The 24,193-nt window shown below is 58.9% G+C and overlaps 3 protein-coding genes across 16 annotated transcripts in view; 1 reads left to right on the top strand and 2 right to left on the bottom strand.

Annotated features, from left to right (window-relative positions):
- CATSPERD (catsper channel auxiliary subunit delta) overlaps positions 1-6,774 on the top strand; it is a 91,965-nt gene extending 85,191 nt beyond the window's left edge. For all 10 annotated transcript variants that reach the window (XM_077121040.1, XM_077121042.1, XM_077121044.1 and 7 more), the window contains 2 exons: positions 5,753-5,910; positions 6,422-6,774. In XM_077121040.1, coding sequence (XP_076977155.1) covers positions 5,753-5,910; positions 6,422-6,656 — 393 coding nt within the window. In that variant the 3' untranslated portion in view covers positions 6,657-6,774. The remainder of the gene's footprint in view (positions 1-5,752; positions 5,911-6,421) is intronic.
- Positions 6,775-8,865: 2,091 nt separating this feature from the next.
- Positions 8,866-10,749, bottom strand: PRR22 (proline rich 22). 2 transcript variants are annotated; one of them, XM_077121032.1, is made up of 3 exons: positions 10,296-10,749; positions 10,106-10,168; positions 8,866-9,957 (listed from the first exon to the last, which is right to left on the bottom strand). In XM_077121032.1, the coding sequence occupies exons 1-3, from the start codon at positions 10,423-10,425 to the stop codon at positions 8,891-8,893; spliced, it is 1,260 nt and encodes a 419-aa protein (XP_076977147.1). In that variant the 5' UTR covers positions 10,426-10,749; the 3' UTR covers positions 8,866-8,890. The 2 variants fall into 2 exon arrangements, with proteins under 2 accessions (XP_076977147.1, XP_076977148.1); XM_077121033.1 differs by having other exon boundaries at positions 10,106-10,135.
- Positions 10,750-10,844: 95 nt separating this feature from the next.
- Positions 10,845-16,382, bottom strand: DUS3L (dihydrouridine synthase 3 like). Of its 4 annotated transcripts, XM_077121030.1 has the most exons (13): positions 16,219-16,382; positions 15,207-15,498; positions 14,375-14,911; positions 13,850-13,891; positions 13,602-13,754; positions 13,234-13,350; positions 12,898-12,963; positions 12,677-12,787; positions 12,195-12,291; positions 11,940-12,015; positions 11,377-11,565; positions 11,083-11,211; positions 10,845-11,005 (listed from the first exon to the last, which is right to left on the bottom strand). In XM_077121030.1, the coding sequence occupies exons 1-13, from the start codon at positions 16,314-16,316 to the stop codon at positions 10,933-10,935; spliced, it is 1,980 nt and encodes a 659-aa protein (XP_076977145.1). In that variant the 5' UTR covers positions 16,317-16,382; the 3' UTR covers positions 10,845-10,932. The 4 variants fall into 4 exon arrangements, with proteins under 4 accessions (XP_076977145.1, XP_076977143.1, XP_076977144.1 ...); XM_077121028.1 differs by having other exon boundaries at positions 12,677-12,963; positions 13,234-13,372; XM_077121029.1 differs by having other exon boundaries at positions 12,195-12,267; positions 12,677-12,963; positions 13,234-13,372.
- Between the last annotated feature and the right edge of the window lie 7,811 nt (positions 16,383-24,193).

The following is a 24,193-nucleotide window of genomic DNA, read 5'->3' as shown; positions in this document are numbered from 1 at the left end:
TTTTTTTCATCTTCCTGGTTAGTGATTTTTGTAGAACATGACATTTTTCTATCAAGTTAAAACAGCAAAGCCACAGTTAAGGAACAGAAAGTTGTGTAACCACTGAAAAATGAGGAGGTGGAGCTTAAAGTTGACACAGTGGGGTCTTTGGGCTGAGCAGCTGTCTCTTTTTATTTCACCTGGTCATTCTGTGGCCCAGCTTTTTGATGGCTGCCAGTGTGCTGGAGATCTTGATGACAGAGAGAGAAAACGCAGGCAGGGTTGCATGAGGGCAAATCATGGGTTCATGTCTACCACCTCCAGGTCCCAACGATGCTCCTGGGCACAAGTGGGCATTGGCATTGCCCTTCCCCACCCAGACCCCAGCATTCTCCTCCTCTGTAGTTGACAGGATTTCCCTAATCAGCTGGGTGACTCACCTGGCATGGCAGGGAGCATCCATTCAGTCCTTTAACAAAGACCCTGGCTCAGGTGCCAAGGATCAGCCCCAAGCAGGATTACACCCCGGAGAAGGCAACAGACACTAAATGTTCAAACACAGGAATCCATGGGGTCCTTTCAGAGAGTGAGTGACGCCATGACAAAGATAACAGAGTGACAGTGGAGCGTCAGGTTGAATGTTGCTTTAGGTGGGGTGGCCAGGGAGGGCCCCTCGGAGGAGGTGACATTTGAACTGGTTGCTCAGTGACCAACAGGAGTCGGCCATGAACAGATCTGATGGAACAGTGCTGAGGACTGGGGGAACAGTGAGTGCTCCGAGGCAGGAAGCCAGTATGGCTCCGATGCTGAGCAATGGGGAGGGCTGGAGGTGAGGAGCGTGGGGAGGTGAGCTGGGGTCTAACCATGAGGATGGAGTATCGCAAGTGAGGTGGGCAACCTCTAGAGGATTCCAACATATACTTGAAAAAATGATCCCCCAATGTCTCCAAAATATGTGGTTTCCTGGTGAAAAAATATCTACTTGGAAAGGGTGTATAATTTTCTACCATTTGCATAAGAAGGGGAAATACAGAATCTATACTATATGTGTACATATAGGTGTACAAAAAAAATCCCTGGTCATATGTGCAAGAAACTAAAAAAATGGTCCCCTTGGAGGGCAGGAAGGTAGGGAGAGGGAGGCTATTATGTGAACAGAGAAAATTTTTATACAAAGGGTTATTAACTAAATTAACTACAGTTAACTATATTAACTAAATACAATACTCTAGCCAGACAAGGAGCAGCCTGTATTCCCCTAGGGCTGGGGAAACAGAGAGAGCCGGCTGGAATTGCTAGAATTTAGAATATTAGAGGAAGGCCCCACAAAGCTGAACCTCAGACTCCTGAGAAGGGGACACCAACAAGTTTGGTGTCCCAAGGGGCTGGTTCTGCAAAAACTGGAAAAACTGGAAACTGGGACAGTAGTGCCACTGCCGGGGTGGGGGAAGCGAAGCTGGGGCGGGGCTCGTGGGCACGAGCCACCCTTCTCCCTCCTTCCGACCCACGGCTAGTGCCTCCTGCTGGCAGAGAGCAGCTGGCAAACCCAACGGGGTAGGCAGAGTCCCAGCCCAGCCTCCAAGAACAGAAGGTTCAGAGAACCCACAGCTCCAAAGCTGGCCTGACCACCATGACTTGCCTTTGAAAAACCACCAGGCTCCATCCAGTCCACTTAGATCCAAAGACAGAAGACTGCCCTAGGCCAAATTAGCCTGAGACCACCAGGAACAAACCTGGAGACGGACAGGGTCAGGTTTATTGGCCCACTGCAAGGAGGGAAACTGCACACTTGGGGAACCATGGAGCCTTGCACCAAAGGAAAGGATGGGGTTATTATGGGATTGGGGGAAAAGTAAGGAGCAGGTGAAAAGTAATGAAGCAGAGTTTTGATGGGGGTCACCTGTAGTTCCTGGGAGACTACAAAGCTGATACAGATGTACAGTGTTGTATACAGGGGGTCTTTATTTGCAGCTCCATACCAGGGTTGGAAATTAGGGTCCTTCTCTGTGTCAATGTGACCCAGATCCTCTAGGGAAGGCTGGATTGCCTCATTCTCACCAATGCAACCTCAAACAGCAAAGTTCCTGACACTCTAAGATTTTAGAAAAGAAACATTCTTAGTAAAGAAAGCAATAGTGGGTGGACCACGGTGGCTCAGCAGGCAAGAATGCTTGCCTGCCATGCCAGAGGACCTGGGTTCAATTCCCGGTACCTGCCCATGTTAAAAAAAAAAAAAAGAAAGAAAGCAATAGTCATGCAAAGAAAGGAGTTATCATAGCACTTTAAAGCTGTAGCACATCCTTGGGAGATATATTGTTTCTTGGTAATTTTTCAACTGGCTTTATCCACATGTATATTTGTTATTACCCATGTTCTTTTGAATGGTTGAGCAGATTTTTGTTTTCTCAAGGCAAAAAAATAAAGAATTTCTGCAGGAATGGCCTTTCATGCTTTTAATTGCTAAAGAAAACCACAGGAAATGACTTTTGTTTTATTCTCAAGCAAAAAAAAAATTTCTCCAAAATGTTAATAGATTTTAAAATCACTACATAGATATCTTTAAAATTAGTCCTCAGGGGTACCGTCCTGTTCCTAAAGACTCCGAATTTGAAAAAGAAAAACAAATTTTCTTGAAAAGAAGAACAGTGATTGAAAGTTAAAACTCAGTGGGCATGTTTAACAACCAGATTAACAGTCAAAGAGAGAGTTAGTGAAGTGAAAGAAAGAATGGAAGCATTGATCCAGAAGAACAACAGAGAGTGACAAAGTGGTGAAAATTATGAGCAAGAGATTAAGAGACATGGAAGATGGAGTGAGAAAGTCTAGACTGTTTCTCTTGTGGCAGCCATGAAAATGCACCTGTCTGATCTGCTAATATGGGAGGCATATTTGGCTTATGGCCCCCCTACATTTATGCTGAGGCCACCCTTCCACTGAGCAGGAATACCAAGGCAGGCCTGTTCCCCAACTGACCTTGCTGCAATTTTCTTATAACTGCATTGCAGCCTAAGATTTTTCCTACCCAAACATTCTTCCTTCTCTCTCTCTCCTCTACAGGTTTAGATGTGCTTTGAGGAACCACTCAGTATAGTTTTAATGTGCATTTCTTCTATTATGAGCCACTTTTAGCATCTTTTCATGTTTGAGGACTGTGGTAGTTAGATTCAGTTGTCAACTTGGCCAGATGAAGGCATCTAATTCTGTTGCTGTGGACATGAGCCAATGGTACGTGAACCTCATCTGTTGTTGATTACATCCGCAGTCGGCTAGGAGGCGTGCCTGCTGCAATGAATGACGTTTGACTTAGTTGGCTGGTGCTTAAATGAGAGAGCTCAACGTAGCACAGCCTAAGCAGCTCAGCATTCCTCATCTCAGCACTCGCAGCTCAGCCCAGACCTTTGGAGATGAAGAAAGGAATCACCCCGGAGAAAGTTGTTGGAACCCAGAGGCCTGGAGAGAGGCCAGCAGAGACCATCCTGTGCCTTCCCACGTAAGAAAGAACCTCAGTGGAAAGTTAGCTGCCTTTCCTCTGAAAAACTAACAAAATAAATCCCCTTTTATTAAAAGCCAATCCATTTCCGGTGTGTTGCATTCCAGCAGCTAGCAAACTAGAACAAGGACCATTTTCAATTATTTTTCTGCAGATTGTGTGTTCATCATTTTTGCCCATTTTCCTATATAGATTTTGGATTTTTATCAGTTTTCAAGAGCTCTTTACCTATCAGTGAAGTCACCCCTTCACTTGCAATGTAATTTTTATTCTGTCATGCATAAGTTCTTTATTTTTAAACTTTCGAACTCATCCTTTTTTTTTTTTTTATCTTATTGCTGTTGGCTTTTCCTCCTCTCCTTTTGTTGGCCAGCCCAGCCTCCCCTGCCCCTTCTGGGTCCACAGTCAGATAGTGCTGAAGGTCAAGTGTGGGTGAGATGTCCAAAGCTCAGCTTGAGAGGTGGCACAAAGTAGAAGTTAAGGCAGGTAGAGTGAAGCCTGGCTGGACTTGGACAGCCCCAGGGGGGAGACTTAGGAAAACCCCTTCATTTTTCCTGAGCTTCTTCACCCCTAAAGAAGGAAGCAAATCCATAGAGGTGGCCTGCATGATACTTAACCCAACAGGTGCTGCAAATACTTGTGACTGGGGGAGCAGATTTGAAGTTGGTCTCCAAGAATGCCCCTCTGAATGGACCTTCAGGAAGCTTCTACCTCCACCAAAAGCAGAAGGCGGAATTCAGGAGGCTGCCCAGGACTACCAAGTTGAAGCTCGTACACTTTCAGTGAACTCCTGGGGCCTGAGGGCCAGGCAGTGGGGTGGGCTGGCCGCCAGCATGCCCTCAGTCTCTCCATGCTCACAGACATGCTTGATGGCAACGATGGTGAAAATCCTCAGGACAGCAAATGCCACGAGTGCAATGGATCCCACTGAATGGTGTGCCTGGAGGGGTTCAGATAAGAACGTTTATGGCGTATATATGCTTCTACAAAAGAGACAATGGCAACCAAACGCAGTACACAATGATCCTGGATAGGAGCTAATAATTGAGGAGAAAAGGTCCGAAAGGACATTATGTGGACATGTAACAAAACTGGACTATAAACTGTAAGCTTTATATCAAGGTTACATTTCTTGAACTTGATAACTTCATGTAGAATGGTTACATTCATTCTTAGGGTTTGTACATGACAGTATTGAGTGTTCAAGGAGCACGATGTCTGCAACCTACTCTCGAATGTTTAGATAAAACAGGTGATGGATAGATTTATAGCAGAATGATGTGGCAAATGTAAATTGGTGGATTACAGTATCAGGGAGTATGTTGGAGTTGTCTGATGGGCTTTTATATTACTTTGGTAACTGTCCTGTATGATTGGAATTATTTCAAAATAAAAAGAGTATTTCACAAAAAGTCTCAGGAAGGCGGCTCTTCCTCAAATCTGCCTTCAGGTTTCCCAAGCATGTCTCCTGTGAGCAGTGATCTGCACTCTCAAGGAAAACTTGCCCCAGATCATGTTACACTGGAAGGGATTGACTTGACCCAGGCCAAGGCCATAGTGGAGAGAGAGTCTGGGATGGGTCCGAGCTCAACAGCCAAGAAGGCAGGGGATCAGCTGAGTTCCATAGTCAGCGCAAGGGCAGTGGAGAAGTCCTGGGGGGCCATCTGGGGATGGAGGGGACGGGGGTTAGGAGGGGGTGCCAGGGGCCACTTGGATTCTTAGAACAGCTAGTGTCTGGAGTTGGGCTTTCTGTTTTTATTTTTGTTTGGCATTCCGGATTGTTTTTCTTTGTGGTCCCACAGCTGCCAGAGTTGTTTCAAGGAAATCAGGACTGGGGGAGGGAGAGGGTAAGGTGGTGAGAGAGATAAGACCTGCAGCTCCTTAGGGTAGCAAAAATTAAAATAAAAAAACTCACACCTTCCCCCCCCCAAAAAAAAATAATTAAAAAGCAGCAAGGCAAATGCCCCCTTGGTGAACATCTCCTCAACACATAGCTGCAAGGGAGTCTGGGAAGCAGCGCTTCCAGACTCTAAACCACCCCAAGCCCCTCCCCACAATTTCAGAAGGACCAGCTAAGTGGGTCACTTAACCCTGGACCGGCCCCCCACCAAGGGTGCCTGATGGGTGGGGTGGGGTGGGGAGGGCTGTGGGAGGAGGACATCTGTGGGCACCGTCCAGGGCCTCCCCCCAGAAGGGAGAAGGAGACAGGGCCTGGACTTTTCCCCGGCCCCCAGGGCCAAGTGGCTGGGCGCTCCTTGAAGGCCCCTGTCTCCCCCTTCCCAGAACTACGTGAGCTGCCACGAGCCCAACGACAACGCCCCCCTGATGTGGCCACATGTCCCCTATGAGATCATGGGTGGCTCCACGTCAAACAAAATCATTTTCGACCAAAGGAATGGAATCTACATCTTCTTCATTTCTATCGTGGACCCATACTACAGGTGAGCTGGAAGGCTGGCTCTCCCGGGGCTGTCACACACCTGGGGTGGGGGGCACCCTTTTCTTCCCCCCACCCCCGTACCCTACTGCAGTGAGTCCCGACGGAAGCTAAGTTCCCCTGACAGCCCCAGCTGTCCCCAGGAAGAGTGATATCGCAAGCTCCGGGGACATTCGTTCACTCATCAAATGCATGCTTATTCAGCTTTGGCTGTGGGCCCGAGCCCCTGCTGGGGCCGCGTCTTAAACATCCAGGAATTTTGCAGGCCGGCTAACTTCACTGATGTGTCTTAAAATCAGCTGGGCATAGTGGAGCAGTATTTATACCTGGGAAGCGGCAGACGCTGCAGGCATTGGCCCTTTCCCCTGCTGACAGCTGAGGGTTAAGAGCAGGCATGGGCTGGACCCCAATTCAGAGAGGCCATCGGGGCGCACGAGGGGCCCAGCTCTCCTGCTGGTAGGGGTGCGTGGTGCGGCCCCTGAGGGCAACCTCAGGCGGGGGCCTGTCCCTTGCAGCTACTGCCACCTGAAGACAACCTTCAGTGTCTACGTGTACGGGGCCTTCCCGCCCTCTGTGTTCCCGGCCGAAATGACCATCGCATTGCTCACACTGGGCATTCTGCTGGCCGTGTGGCTTACCTACATGGTCCCCAAGACGCTGCACACGGAGGTGGGCAACCGGCTGAAGCAGTTCTGGGTTGGCCTGTCCAGGCCGTGCAAGCTGTCCTGCCCGTGCCTGAGCAGGCGCTGAGCGTGGGGACGGGCTCCTGAGGGGCCAAGAAGGTGGCAGCCTGGCCTGGGGCACAGCCACCACTAACCACCAAGGAAGCAGGTCCAGCCGCGGTGGCGGGTCGGGGGTGGGCAGTCCACTGGGGGGGTGGGGCAGGTTTGCAAAATAAAGCGCTCACCTTGGGGCAGCAGGCGTTGGCTGTCCGTGAGCCCCACCGCAGCCGGCCCCTCGTCCCCCAGCTCTGTCACCCTGAAATCTGGATGTGTCAGCTGTACCCGTGGCTCCGACCCATATCCCTGCCAGTCCCCACCTCTTCCCCAGGACACCCCCACCCCCCCCACCCAGGGCAGCCTCCCGCCCAGCTCCTCGGGCTTGCCTGGCTCATTCCAGAACAAGCGACTGGAAAAGGAGACCCCAACTGGGGGAGGGCAGGGGAGGGCTCCAGATGGGGGCCGCAGCTGCTTTGCTTGACCTGGGACACTCCCCTCCTTCCCGCTCCCCACCCCCACCAACAAGCGGGGACTCCAAGCCCATGTGGGGGGTGGGGCGTGGAGGGGAGCAGGGCGGGACACACGGCAGCTTCCTGATGACTCCTAGACAGGCAGCACCGCCCCCGAGTTGGGGTCAGGGAAGAGGGCAGCCCCCATCTATCCCATTTACCTAATCGGGGCGTCATTTTAGTCTTGCACATCCTTATTTGTGTAATTTGGCCACATCTGTCCTCCACCCTCCCCAGTTAAACTCTTTTTTGAAACTTTCCACCCCCACCCCCACCCCTATCTTTCTCGCAGCCTTTGGGTTTTGCTTTTTCAACCCTCAGCTTGCGGTAACCTTGAAGGAAAAGGATCCCGCCCCCTTGCAGCCGTCTCCTTGGGCACCAGGGACTCCCCTTCCTTTGGGTCACTTGGCTTTAGTCTCTGAGCCACCCCCCACCCCCCAAATGCTTCCTTTTGGGGTGGTGGGAACGCCCCAGAACCAGATGGCGGCGGTGGTCGTGCAACCGCATATTTACCAAGTGCCACTGGGCCGTGGGCTTTCGACTGGTTGACGCAGTGAAATCACGTCATGTGTATTTTGCCACAATTAAAAAAAAAGAAAAAGCCCAGGGCATCTGCAGGAGACGAGGGCAGTCAGCATCTTGGAGCCTGCGTGGCAAACAGAGCCGAGCAGGGAGAGCGGCAGATGCTGGAGGGGAGGCACCAGCGCCGTCCCTGGGAAAGGGGGACAGGGACACCCACTGCCACGGCAGTAGCTGTGTGGCCTGGAGACACGGCTCCCGCTCCTGTGGAAGGGTTCCAAGGAGCCCATCTGGCAGAGAGGAGGCCCCTGTCCATGGCAGCCCGAGGGTGCACCCCAACTCTGCCCTCCTGCCTCCCCACCCCCTCCTGGATTGTCACTGGGCCTCCCAGGGGGTTGCAGGACCCAGGGTCCTGCCCACAGTGGTGGCCTTGGACAAGCCAGGTGCTCAAGGCCATGTCTCTTGAGGCACCTTGGGCATCTTGGGTGAGGGGCACGGCAGGTGCCTGCCTGGGTTCCCAGGAAAGGTGGGTGACTGTCAGACACTGATGGGGGTAGAGGCTCTGTGGACTCCCCAGGGCATGGGTCAGGGTGGGCAGGTGAGGGTGGGGGCCCCAACACCTCAGAACCTGCAGCTGGGCTTACCCTGCCGCTGGAGATGCAAAGCCCAGGGCCCAGCTGGATGACCCCCAGCCTGATCCTGGTCACCGTGCGCCCTCTGTCCCCACTGCTCCTTTCTGCCTGGGCACTGGCCCCACATCTGCAGGCACCCCACACACACACCATGGGGTGGGGAGCGCCACCTCCAGCACCCCAAGACTGCAGCACGTGGCGTGGCCCTTTCCTTCTCTATCCATGGGACCCCCAGAGGCGTGGCAGAGAGGGAGGCAGCCCCCTACCCTCCTTCCGCCCGTCGCAGCTTCTCAGGGGGACAGGAGAGGCAGCCAGTGGTCACCCGGGGCCTGCCCCATTTGCTGTCCATCTCCAGGCCAGTTCCCACCCATCCCTGGGCAGCAGAGACAGGAGCTGGTACTCCAGGGGCTGGAAGACGAGGCCTGTGGAGCCCCTGCCTTTCTAGGGGTCCCTGCTCGGCCCGGCCTTGCCACAGCCTGGGGTGCAGCCTCACCCATCCACTGGGTGAAGGGGGGACCCTCACGTGCGGCTGCCACCCTGTACCCCCAGCAACCGCCCCGAGTGACACCAAGCTAGATGGTCAAACAGGCTTTAATGAGGGTGGCTTACAGGTCCGGCTGGGGTCCCGGGAGGGCGGTGCTGGCCAAGCCCGCGGCCTGCTTGCCCCTGGCCCCCGGCTTCCCCTTCCTGGCAGACGAGGCACCAGCCTTCTTCCTGCCGGGCAGCTCGGGCCACGGGCCAGGGACTGCGGAGTCAGGGGGGCCCGGGTGGGCCGGGGGCCCCTCGTCCAGCGCCTTGAAGCTGAGAAGGTAGTCCACGTTGGAGACGGTGTCCAGGACCTCGGGCACGCTGTAGTCGAAGGACAGCAGCTCGTCCGGGAGGTGCAGGGCGCGGATGTCGCCGGAGGAGTCACCGCTGCCACCAGTGCAGCTGTCAGGCGGGGTGGGCCCTGCCACTGGGCGTGGGGAGCCCCCGGCCTCGTTGGCCCCAGGCAGACAATCGAAGAGCTTCATGGCATCCTCCAGCAGCACCTTCTCGGGCAGCACGAGGGCCCTGGCGGCCTCAGGACCCCCGGCCTCCCCCGCCTCGGCCGCCTGGGACTCACTGGGGCCCGGTGGGGAGTGCAGCCCCGGCCCAGCCCTGCCATCCTGGGGCCCCTGGTCGGGGAAGTCGGGCAGCTTGACAGGCTCGGGCCCGGACACCTGGCTCAGGTGGGCCTTGGGGTGGCTGTAGGTGCCGGGGACGAGGCCAAGCTCGGTGGGCAGCGCGATCAGCCGCGGGGGAGGCTGGCCCTCCGTGGGCACCAGCGGGGGGCGCCCGGCCAGACCCTCCTTGAGCAGGGGCAGGGGCAGCTCCACGAAGGCCGGGGGCCCCCCCTCGCCCACAAAGCCCAAGGCCTCTGGGCTGGGCCCCTCGGGCGGGAAGTAGGGCATGAGGTACTGGGGGCCCCCGGGCAGTGGCTGATAGTGGGGATACGGTGGTGGCGGGGGCGGTGGCGCGGGGGCCTTGAGGCAGTGCTGGGGCTCCAGGAGGTAGGTGCCTGGAGAGGCCGGGCCCCCCCGGCCGGCGGCCACCAGCTTATACAGGGCCGAGTGGCCGAAGTCCGTGGTGGCCCACTCAATGCGGTAGATGCGGGGATCGAAGAAGCACCCACATGGCGCCATCTGGAAGCCTAGGGGGCAACAGCAGGCTGGGGCCGGCTCAGACCCCACAGGCCTGTCTTCCCCTGGGGAAGGGAGTGAGGGGGGGCAGACTGGCCCCGTACCCCCTAACCCCCACCCTGGATGCCCCACAAGGCAGGGGGTGGGAGGGACCGGTACCTGCTGGAGGAGCCGGAAACACATCCTTCTCTGGGTTTGGGGGGAGATACAGGTTGGAAGAGCCTGAGGACAAAGGCGGGCCGGGGGCCCTGAAGCTGGTGGTACGAATGCTGGGGCGCTGGCCTGCAGCTGTACCCCCTCCCTCCCCGGCAGCGCCCCCAGCGGCTCCCCAGGGCCCCAGCCCCCTTACCCACAGCAGGCAGAGCCTCTGGGCAGGTGGGCGCAGGCTGGCTGCCCGGCCCCTCAGTGCTGTCCAGGCCCCGGGGGCTGAGGGCTTCTTGGGGTGCTGCGGGCACATAGAAGGGTTTGGGGTGCTGCATGGGGAGGCAGGGCCTGGTCCAAGTGGGCCGGGAGGGAGGCGAGGGGCGCAGAGGCGGCCCAGCCGGAGAATAAGCTCAGAGTCCCATGGGGTTCTGTTTGCCCGGTTACTCCGGGCAGCAGGTTCCAGGCTACACCCGCCCACTGGCAGGATTCCGTGGCCGGGGGTGGGCAAGAGGCAGCTGGGCCATTGAGGTGGAGGTCACCAAGGGCAGGCAGGCCCAGCTCTTGTGGTGAGCCCCACGCCGGGAGGCAGGAGACCTGGGCCAGCCCCCCTCCTCCACCTCCGCCCTAAGACCCCTTCCTCCAGGCAGCCCTCCCTGAGCTTGGAGGCAGTGGTGATGGAGACCAGTGCTGGGGAAAGCAACAGGCTTGGATGCATTGAAACACTCCTGGGATTGGGAAGGAGCACAGAAAAGCCTGGGTTTGAAAATAAAAAATTTATTGTCTTCACACACTGGGGAGCCTCGTGGCCCCTGGACGCCCCGTCCCACCCGCGGCGCCCATGGCTACTTGTATGAGTTGGCCTTGTGCTTCGGCAGGAAGACGAACTTGGGTGGCACGGGGCCCAGCAGCATCTCGCTGTCAGGAGGAAGACGGGGTCAGGCCTGAACGTACCCACCCACCGCATCCCCCGCCCCCGCCGTCTCCAGCAGCACCTGATGCGGATCCAGTCAGCCGCATTCTGGCTGGCCATGAGCGTCTCCAGGTAGTCACGGCCCAGGTAGTAGGGCGGCCGCTCATTGAGTCTCTGAGGGAGCCGCTCCAGCAGGCCCACGGGCACGTACCTGCAGCGGGCAGAGGGTGGGCGCGGGCTGCCCGCCTCCATACTGGCTGTGCCCTCCACCCTGCCGGACCCTCCACTCTGCTGGCCCCCTCCACCCTGGCCATGCCCCCCACCCCACAAGCACCCCCACTCCCGCCCCCCTACCCGGCCTGCCGCCCCCACGCACCGGCATAGGAAGGACAGCCACTCGAGCAGGAAGCGCCGCGTCTTCTCCACGCCCCGCGTGTCCGAGCCCCAGTGCTCCAGGCCGTAGCGCGTGAAGTCCCGCAGGACGTCCATGCGCTCTGACGACGAGATGTCCCAGTGCCGCTGCTCCTTGATTTCCGTGAAGAGCCAGGGCTTGAGCAGGGCCCCGCTGCGGGCAGGTGGGGTCAGAGGTCACTGGGGGTCAGGCCTGGCCCGAGCCCCAGCCCCCGACAGTGACAGCCAGAAGCTCCACCATGTGGCCCACGGCCTTCCATGCCAGGGTCTCGCAGCACTCAGATCCCTGAATGCCCTGGAAACTTCCAGCGCCCACGGCCGCAACCCTACTCCTCTCTGTCCCTGGAGCCTGAGTCCCGGCCGGGTCACCCGATGGGGACAAGCTGTACAGGGCAGGGCTGAGGGGCACAGGGATTCAGGCCGCGCCATTCCCAAAGACACATGGACACTCCTGCACAGTTCCCACAGCACATGCTGGCCCTTATGCGGGGGTGGGGTGGGGGGGACTCTGGCAGCGGCTACACTCACCGGGCAATCATGACCCCTGCGACGCCCGTTTGCATGGCCCGGTTGGCGTCCTCATATGACAGGATGTCCCCGTTTCCTGGGGGGTCAGAAGCTGGGGTTCCGGCTTGCCTGCAGCCCCTCTGAACAGGAGGGGTGACAGGGAGGGGGTGGGCCCAGCCAGGGCTGTGGCCTTGTGTGGTAGGGGTCGCGGGATGGGTGGGGAGGCCCGGGCTGAGCATCAGGGGCCAGGGGGCAGCTTCCCAGGCGGGCACCCACCGAACAGAGGCATGGGGCTGGCGGCCTGTGCGCACTGCTCGATGTATTGCCAGTCGGCCAGCCTGGTATAGCGCTGCTCCCGCGAGCGGCCATGCAGCTGGGGAGAGGCAGCCGCAGAGGGCGGAGCCAGAGGGGGTGGTGGGGATCAGACACAGAGAACCAGAGACGGAAAGGGGTCAAGAGGGACAGACTGAGAGACAGAGAGAGAGACAGAGGCAGACAGAGGCAGAGTTGGAGAACCAGAAACAAGGAGAGCCAGAGATGGGGAGAGGGGGCAGAAAAGGGACCATTAGGAAGGGAACTCGATCAACCCTAGAGGCCCTAGGCCCCTTGCACCTGCCTCCACAAGGACCCACCACGACGGGGACCCACAGCCCCAAGCGTCAGCTCCAAGGGTCAACCACCAGGAGGACGCATCCTGAGGAGGACCCCCCACCGTGACAGACCCATTGCCCCAGGGGCTCACTGTGAGAAGGACTCACCGTGGCAAGGGCGACGCCCCAGCCCCGCAGCTCGGGCAGCAGGCGATGGGCCAGGTTCACCCGCTCCTGGACACCCGTCCGGATCTTCACGGTCAGCGGTACGTCCAGCACCTGTGGGAAGGGCAGGGGGTTGCGGGGAGCAAGGGATCGGCAGGTCCAGCCAGGCCTGGGGTCGAGTGAGGGGAGCTGGGGGAGGCACGCAGGCGCGTGGCAGGGCAGACCTGATTCATGCCGCACACGATCTGGCGGAACTTGGTACAGCGGTTCATGAGGGCGCAGCCCCCACCCTGGGAGAGAGGGGGTGCTGCAGTGAGAACAGAACCTGCCTAGGTCCCCCCACAACCCCCATCACACGCTCCCTGCAAGCCAGGAAGGGGCAGAGACGGCAGCCGGGAGGGCCTCGCGCCCAGGTCTGCAATCCTGCTGCCCAGCATGCTGCTGCCTGGCTAGTCACCTGCGCCATTCAGCTGGGGAAACTGAGGCACCGAGTGCCCACCCCCAGTCCCCAAGGGCGCGGGCGGGAGCAGCGGGGCCGACTGGACCGCCCACTCACGTACCTTCCTGTAAATGAGGTCGATGGGGCAGCCGACGTTGATGTCCACAAAGTCCACCTCGATGGTGCGGTTCAGCAGCTCGGCGCACCTGGTCATGGCATCGGGGAAGGCACCCTCGAGCTGGGGCAGGCGCAGACTGGAGCTGAGGGGCGGTGGCAAGCGCAGCCTGCCTGGGGGTGCCGAGCCCCCGGTAACCTTCCCAGCCCCAGCAACCCTTTGGGGCAGATCAAACTGAGGCCAGAGGAGTAGTGTCTGCACCGCTGGGCAGTGCCCCGGCCAGGCCAGGTACCCGAGACAGACCGGCTCCAACCTAGCCCCTAATGTGGCAGCCAAGGGCCCTCCCGCCATCCCTCCCTCTGCACAGGCCCCACCTGTACGCCAAAGATGTCTTCACTCGGGTGGCGTTTGAGCAGGGCCCACTCGGACATCTGCCCCTGCAGCAGGTTAGTGCACACGGCCATCTCCCCACACGTCACGTCTGCCCCGAAGCGCTTGCAGATCCGCCGGAAGGGCAGGTTCCCACACTGGGGGAAGCCGGAGCCGTGCACGTGAGGCCACAGCTGGCAGGGACTATCCTGTCACCCACCCCATCCCATGTGCCTCCATAGCCGGGTCCTACCGTGGTGAGGGGAGCCAGGTACAGTTTGCCACTGATGTCCAGCTGGAGGGAAAGAGAACACACAATGAAGTTCAATCCTCCAAGCTGCAATTTGCAATCTAGGACATGCTATGTATACCCTGCCCTAACTGGCCTAGCTCTCTTTTACCTCAAGGACTCAACACATGCCAATTTTCCTATAAGAAATGTTTCCCTTACTGTTTTACTCCACTGGAGAGCTTCTGCTCAACCATCAAAGCATCAGTCCTAATGACCAGAAGATTTCCCCACTGCTCTTCTGCCCCAGCCCTGACTCTCTGGGATTGTGAGTGTGTGTCCAGCTTTTTCTATCTTCCCCCACCAGACCTCCCCAGACTGCCTCCTTGAGAGTGGGTCCAGGATGGAATGCAGAGAGGGAATCTCAGCCAGAAGCATCTGATTCTGGGTGTCCAGAAGAGGGATATGTACACAGCTGGTGCCCAATCAATGCACACGAGGTGGCTAAGTCAGATGCTAGCATTGTCCAGTGTTAACCACACCACATACCCGCTTCTTCTCGCAGGGCCGCAGCCTGACTGTGTCCTCATCTGTTAGGGCCCCGCAGGTCTGCACAGGGCTGCTGGGAAGGGTACCAGGGTCCGGCCCCGGGGCCTGCTGGGAGTCACGTTCACCCGGACCTGGCACGCCCTCGGCTGTGGGGACCTCACCGGCTGAGGTGGCAGTGGGAGCGGCGGAGGCAGGGCTGGGGCCTGGCAGCTGGTCCTTGCTCAGTTGGCGCAGTGCCTGCTCAGCACGTCCGAAGCGGACCTGGCGCTTGCGCAGCTGCTGCTGCAAGGTCTTGTCCAAGCCATTGCGGACAGGTAAAGGATGGGCCTGCTGGACCAGCTCCTCCTGCACCAGGTTCTGGCCCTCAGGCCCCAGATGGGCCCCAGCAAAGCGGCAGGTCACACCGTAGGGGCATCTGCCAAAAGTCTCGAACAGTACGCAGCTAGGGCCCAAGTCGGCTGGCTTGGTCTCCAGGTAGCGGCCCACGTCGTGCAGGAAGCGGCAGCGATCACCAAAGAAACACTTAGCAGTTGACTCCTATGGAGAAAGGGAAGGCATGAAGGATAATGGGGTGAGGCTGGGGTAGCCAAAAACCTGGGTTTGAACGCCAAGTCCGTCTTTTGGCTGTGTGCCCCGGGGCAAGTAAGTGACCTCACAATGCCTCAGTTTTTCCATCTTTAAAACAAGAATGATGATGATACCTATGTCCTAACAACTCAAGGGGAGCAGAAAGGTTCAGACTGAAGGCTGCTGGGACAGTCTCATGATGCTCACCAAAGACCAGAAAACAGAACCTTCTCCTGCCAGCCCCAGGAGGCACCCTCAGGCTCACCTGGACCAGGGAGGGGCAGAGCCTGTTCTCGTCATAGTGGGTGGGCTTCACATGGGGCCGGCTCTTGTTCTGGCCCCGAGCCCTCTTCTGAGCCTGTGGCCCAGCTGCCCCCTCCATCTGTCCATCTTCTGTCTGTCCACCCTCCATGCGCCCATCTTCCAGCCGTATCCGCTTGGCCTCTGGCTCAGCCAGGTCACTGCTGTCAAATTCTCCCACATCAGTTTCCCGGGGAGGCTTCTCCTGCCGTCTGGCTTCCAGGAATTCATGGAACTGCTCCTTGGTGGTGAGGTACCTGGGAGAGGAAATGGCAGGGAGAAGAGAGTTTGCAGAAGGAATCCCTCCTGAGTTCAGATTCAATGAGCACCGGGGAAAGGGAAACAAGGACACCGGCCCCTGTTTGAATGCTTCTGCTGACATGGAGCTCACTGCTTTCGACCAGCCAGCGCCCAGCCCAGGCGCTCAATGAGGTCACTGGGAGAACTGTTCTGTCCCCAGGTCCCCAGAATTTGTTGAGCAAACCTACCGAAGAACAGCCCTGGCTGCCTTCAGCCAAGAAAAACTACAAGTCCCAGAATGCCTTGTGCAGCACGCCCCCCCCCCATTTCCCAGTACGCCCTTCGGCTCACCCTTCAAACACTGCAAGCCCCAGTCTGCCCCCGCAGTACTGGCTTCGCCCGTACAAGTTCCGACAGATAACTGAGGCTGGAGGTGCACATGTGGTTTTCCCGCCACAAGCCCGGATTCCCTTCAGAGACTACAACCCCCAACATGCACTGCGGTCTGCGCCTCAGGCCCCGCCCACCCCGGTGCGATCTGGGCGCATGTGACAGTCCCCAACGTGCACGGTCTCAATTCTCGCTGCTGACCCAGCGGGCGGCGGGACAGCCAGGACTAAGGGGCCCGCGGGGCTGCCGCCATGGGCCGCTGCCCCATCTCCCGGCATGCAACATTCAGGCTGTACTACGAGTACCAGAAAGGCCCCCCGGAGATCACCCTTGTCCCAGCGACTCACTGAAGTTTTATGGGCGCCACTCCTCGCTCCTGCGCGCCGCCTCCTGAGTCTCCGCCGCCACCACCCTCCCCTGGAGCTTCCGCTGACTCCCCCGCCATCGGTCCCCCTCTCGCCCGCTCCGCAGTGTGGCGGGAAGGTCTTCCGGGTCGCGCGAGGGTTTCCCTCTGTCGCGCTGGGCAAAGTGCGCATGTGCACGTCGCTCCCAATGACGCCATCACGCGTGCGTTGATGTAGTGAGGGGCGGGTCCTGCCTGGGGGCGGGGCCCGGGATCCATTATTTCCGAGCCTTCCGCGTGGAGCAGAGACGTTCATTTATCCCCAAATGGATCGCGAGCTGGCCGCGGTGCGCCCATAAAAGTGTTTTTTTTTTTTTTACCTGCTGAGATGTTTTTAAAAATTAAGTTCGACTATTCAACTCATAATTCGTTGAGCGCCTACTGTGTGCCGGGATCTGTGAAGGATGCTAGGGGTACAGCGGGGATCAAAACGGACAGAAATGCCTGGACTAGGAAAGACAGACCGGACGCACAGTAGAAGTAAACGATAGCTAGGGGCAAGGGAGGCCTGGGTCACCACTTTTGGCGGCTGCACATTAGGTAGACCGGTTAGGGAAGGCTTCCCCTGGGGGAGGAGACTTTGAGTAAATATTTGATAGAAGCGAAGGAGAGAGCCACCGGGGCATGGGAGAGAAAAGTGGTCCAGGTCGAGGGATGAACCAGTGCAAAGGTCCTGAGGCGGAACTGGGCCTGGCGGGCTGGAGGAGCAGCGAGGAGGCCCGTGTGGCTGGAGAGGAGGGAGCGAGGCGGAGAGCAGGAGGATGGGACAGGGCAGGAAGGGGACAGGCAGGACGTGCAGGGCCTGGGGGGCCGCGGGAGGATTTGGGTTTTTATCCCGAGTAACAATAAATGAGTTCATTGATAAATGATAACTACTATTATTATTACTTTTATTGTTCTTAGCCCTGAATTGCCTTCAGGAACATCCAATCCCTTAGTTGCCCTTGCATTTCACGGCTGACCTTGACGAAGCTTTCCCCAGGGAGGGAAGTGAGGCGGGGAGTCGAGCTGCTTGTGTAGCAGATGAAGAAATTGGGGCCCAGGGGGGAAAGGGACTTGCCCCGGAGGCCACCTTTTCCCAGACAGACCGGGGGTGGGTGGGTGGGGAAATGGGGAGGGGGTCGTTGGTCTTCTATCTCTGGCCTCGGCTGCCCTCTGTAGGACAATCTGGGAATAAAATGGTGGAATCAGAATCTATAGCCAGAAGCAACAGGGAGACTTTTTGCCCAGTTCTGCTTGCACACCTCCTGGCACAGGGAGCTCACTGCCTTCTCCAGGGGGACCCATCGCATTGCCCTCTGAAGTTCTACCAGTTGTCTCCTCCAGACGTCCCACAGAAACTTGGGACCAAAGTTTGTGAGGAGATGGACAAATGGGGAAACCGAGGTCCACAGGGGTCTTGCTTTGCTGTGCAAACTCAGGAATGAGGTCTCCTCGCTTTCAGCCTCAGCCTAAAAGGAGCACTCTCCCAGGGCTCCCTGGATCTGCCCTGCCATGGCCCTACCCTCTCCAGTGTAAGGCAATCCTGGAAAGCTTCCTGTAAGAGGGGGGCTGCGAGTTGACCATTGGTGACCATGCAATGAACAGTAGCTAAGCAATTATTGAGTGCTTACTGTGTACCGGGTCCTATTCTATATATGCCTTTTTCACTATCAACTCATGTATTCCTTTCTTTGACCTTGTGAGAAAGGAACAAGCTATTCATCCCAGCTCCATCTGCATACAGGGGTTGAAAAGAGCACCTCCTGCCTGCATTTGTCTCCCCTCAGTAGCCCCCACCTCATGGCTCCAGCTGCCTCCCAGCATCTCCCCTAGGTCCCCACACCTATGCAGCCCAGATTGGTCGCAGCACCTCCCCTGAATCCTGCTCCTTCTCCCAAGTCCCTGGCCGAGGGACTGTCCCATGTTGGCCTCATCTCCTGCCTTGACCCCCAAGACCATAGGTCCCCATGTCCTGCCCAGTCTCCCTCTGGAATCTCTCTCCAGTCCTTCCTCTCCCCTCGCCCCTGTCCCAGGCCTCAGTCTGTTCTGCTGGAATTGCAGCCCACCCTCCCATCCTGCCCCCAACAACCCAGATTCCCCACAGCTCTTTCTAAAAACGTGAACCTGACCACAGCTCTCCCCTGCTCTTTAATCTTCCATGGCTCCCCACTGCTCCTGCCCCACATCACAGCCTCCAAGTTTCCACATGACCCAGCCCTTGCTGCCCTCCTCAGCTTCCTCCCTCATCACCCTAAGCTCCCTAAGTTCAGCTGCACCAAGTTCATTTCAGATGTCCTATGAACCCTGGTCTTGCCTCTGAGCCTTTCCATGTGCTGTTCCTTCTTCCAGGAACACTGTTCCCTGCCTCAGTTAGTTCTCCTCCTGCAGGTCACCTCCTCCTCTTCTGGAAGCTTCCCTGATTGCCCCTTGCTTGGGGTAGGTCCGGTGGCCCCTTCGGGCTCTTCACTGTCTGAGCAGTCCCTGTGAGCCCAGGAGTAACGTCTGCCTTGGTCCCTGTGTCCCCAGCACCCAGCCCCAGGCCTAGTGCTCAAAAACATTTACTGAGTGAATGCATCTTATCATGGCTGGGGAAACTGAGGCATAGAGGGGGCAGAGCCTGCCCTGGGGGTCCCACCTTCACGGAGGCTGTGGCAGGGGGCTTCCCAAGAGCCATGCATCGGCCGTCGGTGTCACTCCAGAGGATGTGGGAGACATCAGGGAAAAGGTCCCCCCCCCATCTGGAACCAAGCCTGAGTCACCCTCAGAATGCCCAACCTTGCTTGATCCCCCTGAAGCAGGAGGAAGGCGGTCAGGGGATCTGGGCACCCTGGGAGGAGGAGCGGGGCCCCAGAAAGGAGACGCTTTGCTCCATCACTAATGCTTTCTCTCTCTCTGCCTCTTTCTTTTATGTCTCAGTTTTTTTTTGTCCTTTTTCTGAGTATCTCTCTTTGTGTGTCCCTCTGTCTTTCAGAGGTCTCTGCATTTTTCTTCCCCGCTGTCTCTGCCTCTCTTTGTTTTTCCCTCTTTCTATCCCTCTCTGCCTGTCTGTCTCTCTGCATCTCTATCGTGCTCTGTCTCTGTTGCTGCTTCTCTCTCCATTTCTGTCTCTCCCTCTTCCTCTCTTTCCCTCTGCCGCTCTCTCTTTCTGTCTCTGTCTTTCTCTGTCTCTCCCCATTTCTCTTTCTGTCTCACTCCATGTCCAGCTCTGTCCCCGTCCCTCTGGCTTCCTCTGCCCGCCTCCCCTCTGTTCTCTTTCTGTCTGCTCAGCGGGGCCGGGTGGGGGTGGCAGCCGTGGGGCAGGTGCCACCTGGGCTCAGTGCCTGCCTCTGCCGCCCCGGATTTGTGGCTGCGGCTCCTTTATCTGCTGCTGCAGCTGCCCTTTATCTCCCGGCTTCAGGCCACGAGATGGGGATTAGGGCAGCCGGGGCCAAGGACACGCGACGGCAGGACCTGGCAGGCGGGCGGGCGTGGGGGCGCCGGGGGTGGTGGTGGCGGGTGCCAGCCTGTCCCCGGGCCTGGTGGCTGGCTCTGTGTGGGTGTGTCACTGAGTGTGTGGACACGTCGGTGAGTGTGTCCAAAAGGTGGGAGTGCGGGAGTGCACGTGGCTGTCTTGGGGCGTGTAGCTGTGTGTCTGAGTGTGTGCCAATGTGTGTGTGTCTATCATTGAGTGTCTCTGCAGGTGTCGCTGTGTGCGTGTGACTGTGCGTGACAATGCGTACACCATTGGTGGCGACGACCGCTGTGGCTATGTGCCTGGGTTTGTGTGGCCACGAATGTGTGTGATTGTGTGTCTGTGTGATGTGTGTGTCTATGTGCAACACTGCAGGCACATTTGTGGCTGCGGGGGTGGCTGCTGTGTCTCTGGGACTGTGCGTGTGAGTGTGTGCGTGCGTGCATGCAAAAGTACATACATTGGCAGCTGTTGTGTGCATGCGGGTGTGTTGCCTGTGTGAGTCCCTCTGCCCGTGGCCTGTCCCACCAGTGCCTGCTGCCCCCCATGCCCTGGCTTCCTGTGAGCCTGGCCCCCCAACCTGTGCCTTGTGGCTGCAGATGGGCCCGAGGGGACAGACACAAGTCCTGCTTTTCCCATCTCTGCCTGAATCCCTTCAGCTGCCCCCTGGCCCTTGAGCCCCCCATGCGGGCTAGGCTGGCTCCTCTCGGGGACCCCAGGGGCTGTCACTCTGGCCCAGCCTGAGCCCTGGCCAGGAGTGGGTGCCCAGCCCTGCCTCCCAGGCCACATCAGAGCTTCGACCAGCCAGGGTGATGATGGTGATGGCTTGGCCGAATCGAGAGCTCTGAGCTCGGGTTGGGGAAGCCCTCGTGGGCAGACAATCAGCAGTGCTGAGGTGTGCCAGGGACCCCAGGGGATGTCCCTGCCCCTCCAAGGGTCTGACGAGATGCTACACACACACCGTGCCGGGCGCAGATGGGGAAACCGAGGCCCGGCAAGCTCCAGACCCCAGCACTCCCTCCAGCCAGGGGGGCATTTAAAAGGCATGAGGACACGGTGGGTCCAGGGCTGGTCTCTGGGGGTCCCGAGCCGCAGCCCTGGGCTTACTGGCCCTGGACCAATTCCTGTGCTAAGATGGAAACTTCTCCACCCGCCAAGTCTGCATCTTGGCCGCCGGCTGCCCAGAACCTCCACCCGCCAACGGGCCACTTCCCTTGGGAGCAGTGGCCGCCCAGGCATGACAGGGGTTGGGGGCGGCCCTGGAATTAGAGCCTTTTCGTCCCTGTGTGACCTAGGGCCAGTGGCTTGACCTCTCTGGGCCTCACGCTTCAAGCTTCCAAGTGGATATAGGGCAGCCAGGAAAGAAGGGAGGGGTGGGTGTTGCCAGGAGCTACCTGGGGGTGACACCCTGGGAGGCGGGAAGGAGCAGAACTAATTGGCGGACAAACACTAGGGAGGGTGGCAGGCCACCACTGCATTGTCCCCCCGCCTGGAAGATGGGGCCGGCGCCAGGTGCCCCCTGCCGCTCTCTGGGCCTCAGTTTCCCCACATCTGCACACTAGGGAGCCCACAGACCCTACCCCCGGGCTGCACTTGAAGCGTGAGAGGCTCAGCGACCACACACGTGCACGCACGCACACACACACACACACACACACACACACATACAGCCTTGGCCCAAGCCTGGACTGGGAAAGTTTAAAAATAAAGCGTGCAAACACGCTGTTTCCTGGATCCCCTTGGCCTCCCGGGCAGCAGGGCCCAGACCATGTCTTTGTGGGGGGTGGCATAGCGAGGGCGGGTCTGCACTGAGGGTGATGCTCCCGCCCCGGGGTGCCGGCCTGGCTGGGGGATGGGGGGTGGGGGAGAGGCAGGCGCACCCCAGGCCCCAGCTGCAGGTGTGAATTAGGGGGGTGCATCAGGGTGTGTCTGTCACCACCTACCTAGGGGGTGACAAAGTGTGTGGATGGGTGACCGAGTGGCCCAGGGTGCTGGGGTGCCTCAGGTGACCCTGTGAGGTCACAGGGAAGGGCGTGGGGCGGTCTCCTCTGTGTGTGTGCGTGTGTGTGTGCACGCTCCGGAGTGTCTGGGCCTCCGCGCGTGGGGGTGGGCGTGGGTCCTTGCTTCCCCGGCCTCCTGCCTCCAGTCCCTCCCCCACCGCCGCGGCCCCACCCACGCCCCTGCTCCCGCCCTTGGCGGAACCCAGGCTTGTAAGTCCCGGTTGCCAGGGCAACCGTTTTACGAGCGTCCACATGGTGGGCACATGTGTGCGTCCTGCGCCCATGTGTCGGCACGGCCGCCGCCCCCCACGCCCCCAGCGCGCAGGGGAGGGGGGCGCCGGCGGTGTGGGGTGAGCCGGAGGCAGCCGAGGGGCAGCTGGTGACAGCTTAATGGTGGCTGGCTGGGGTGGGGGTGGGCTCCTGCAGGGCTGGGCGTGTGCAGGGGGGCTGTGCCTCCGGACCGTCCGCTGTGTGTGTGTGTGTGTGTGTGTGTGTGTGTGTGTGCACGCGCACACCCGCGGCAGTGCCTTCGCGACTCCCGTGGGCGTGTGGCTGGGGGGTAGGCACCGCCTTCACGGGGGGTGGGGGTGCGTGGAAACATCGTGCGCCTTTGTGTGAAAACGTACGTGAGCACTGTGTGTGCTTGTGTGACGGTGTGAGCTGTCTCTGTGTGGCCGTGTAGTGGCGTGGGTCACGGGCTGTGTGTAACTGTCCGCATGTGTCAGCTCGTGTGCCAGCTGGGGTGTCACGATCCGCCGAGTTGGAATGTGTGCGTGTGCGTGCACGCACGCGGGAGCGACAAGAAGCTACGCTGCGGCTCAGGAGGCTGAGTGTGGGATATTGTGGCGCTGAGTGTGCTGTGAGTTAGAGACAGGGTGAACTTCCCGTGTGTACATGAATGTGTCCAGACGAGGGTGTTGTAAAGAACGGCATTCGGGGGGAGTGTGAGCGTGCAAGAAGAGTGTTCGGTATGAGACGCAGGACGGTGGCTTGGTAGAGCTTCAGCGCCTGTCCACGTGGGTGTGTGTCCACGTGGGAGCACATCCACGTAGTCAGGACATGGGTGGCTGTAAGCGTGGGTGTGCCAGTCGGATGGCCGAGTGCTCATGGGGGTGTTTGGGGGACATTTGAGAAAGGGGACGGCAGCAGGTGTGTGTGACCCGGCTGGAACAAATGTTTGGGGGTCCGTGCCACCCCCTTCCCTCCCAGCCGGTGGCAGGCCTTAATGTCTGCGATTAAGCATTTGGCACCGACAACTATTGGGGGAGGGGGCGCTTGGACGTTGCTCCCCACGTGTCCAACAGGGCTACTGTTTCATTCCTTGGTGCAACGCCCCCCCCCGTTACAGGAGAGGAAACTGAGGCACAGAGAGGAGAAGTAACGTCGTCGGGGGTGTGCAGAGCACAGGCCCCCTCTCCACACCCCCGTTCTTTCTCATCCTGGCCCGGGAACAGATGGCCGCGGCACCTTCATTCCTCTGACACGCCTCTGCCCTCCATCCGCAAACTCACAGCCGGCTTACACCCGGCGCACACGCGCTGCGCGCACACCCGGCCGTCTCACATTAGCACCGGGCACAGAGAGGGGATGAGGGGCATCTAGGGACGCCTAATTCTCGCACGAAACCCCAGGTTGCTGGGGACACAGGAATGCAAGCGGCTGAGGCCAGAGGGAGGAGGGCTCAAGAAATTAGGCGGCGGGCGTGAGAAAGCACAGCGCGAGGCCCACGGAACGCAGGCGGCAGCCGAGACGGCGCGGGGAGGACGCAGCTTGCGGGGGCCGAGGGCGGGGCTGTTTCTCAATAACTAGGCCGGGGTGGGGGCGGGGTCGTCGTGGTCCCAGCCCCGCCCAGTGTCACCGCCCCCGCCGGGCACCCCCGGGAAGGGGGGGGGTGTCAACCTGTCGCCACTAGGGGGCGCCATAAGAACGCGGCGCCGTCGGGGTTGCGGCCGGGTGGGCTTGGCTCGAGGGGTGGGGGTGGAGGGCGGGGGGAAGCGCGCAGCCCAGTGGATCTTGGTACCCAGGAGGGGGCGCCACCTGGAGGCGGGTGGGAATGGGGTCCCCGCGGGGCTTTGAGGCCAGATTTGGGGAGGGACACTATAGACCGCAGGGATCGTCACCAGATTTAGGGTATGGTTTGCCGATTTAGGGGGAAATTCGGGCTCTCCGATCCTTGGAAGGCCTTTCCAGGGGAGGAGGTTCTTGGGAACCGAGCTTTCTGGAAAGGAGGTTGGGGGGTGGGTTCACTAAACTCCGTGGGGCGACGAAAGTTGGGGGTCGCGGCCACTGCAATCGGGGGTCGGGACGTAGGTGCTCCGGCCCTTAAAGAGGGGGTGGATGCCGTCTTGGGTCCCGGTTTTACGGAACGGGCGCCGTCTGGGTCCCCGGGGTTGGGTTTGGCGGAATGCTGCTTCTTTGGACATTTTCTTAGGGAAGGGGTTTCTGGGGCAGCCGAGTGCCGGAAGGGGACTAGGAAGGGTATGAGG

Source organism: Tamandua tetradactyla, chromosome 11, assembly GCF_023851605.1.
Source record: "Tamandua tetradactyla isolate mTamTet1 chromosome 11, mTamTet1.pri, whole genome shotgun sequence".
NCBI classification, from domain to species: Eukaryota; Metazoa; Chordata; class Mammalia; order Pilosa; family Myrmecophagidae; genus Tamandua; species Tamandua tetradactyla.
The sequence above is the reverse complement of the archived record's forward strand: the minus strand, read 5'-3'. Positions and strand labels throughout refer to the sequence as shown.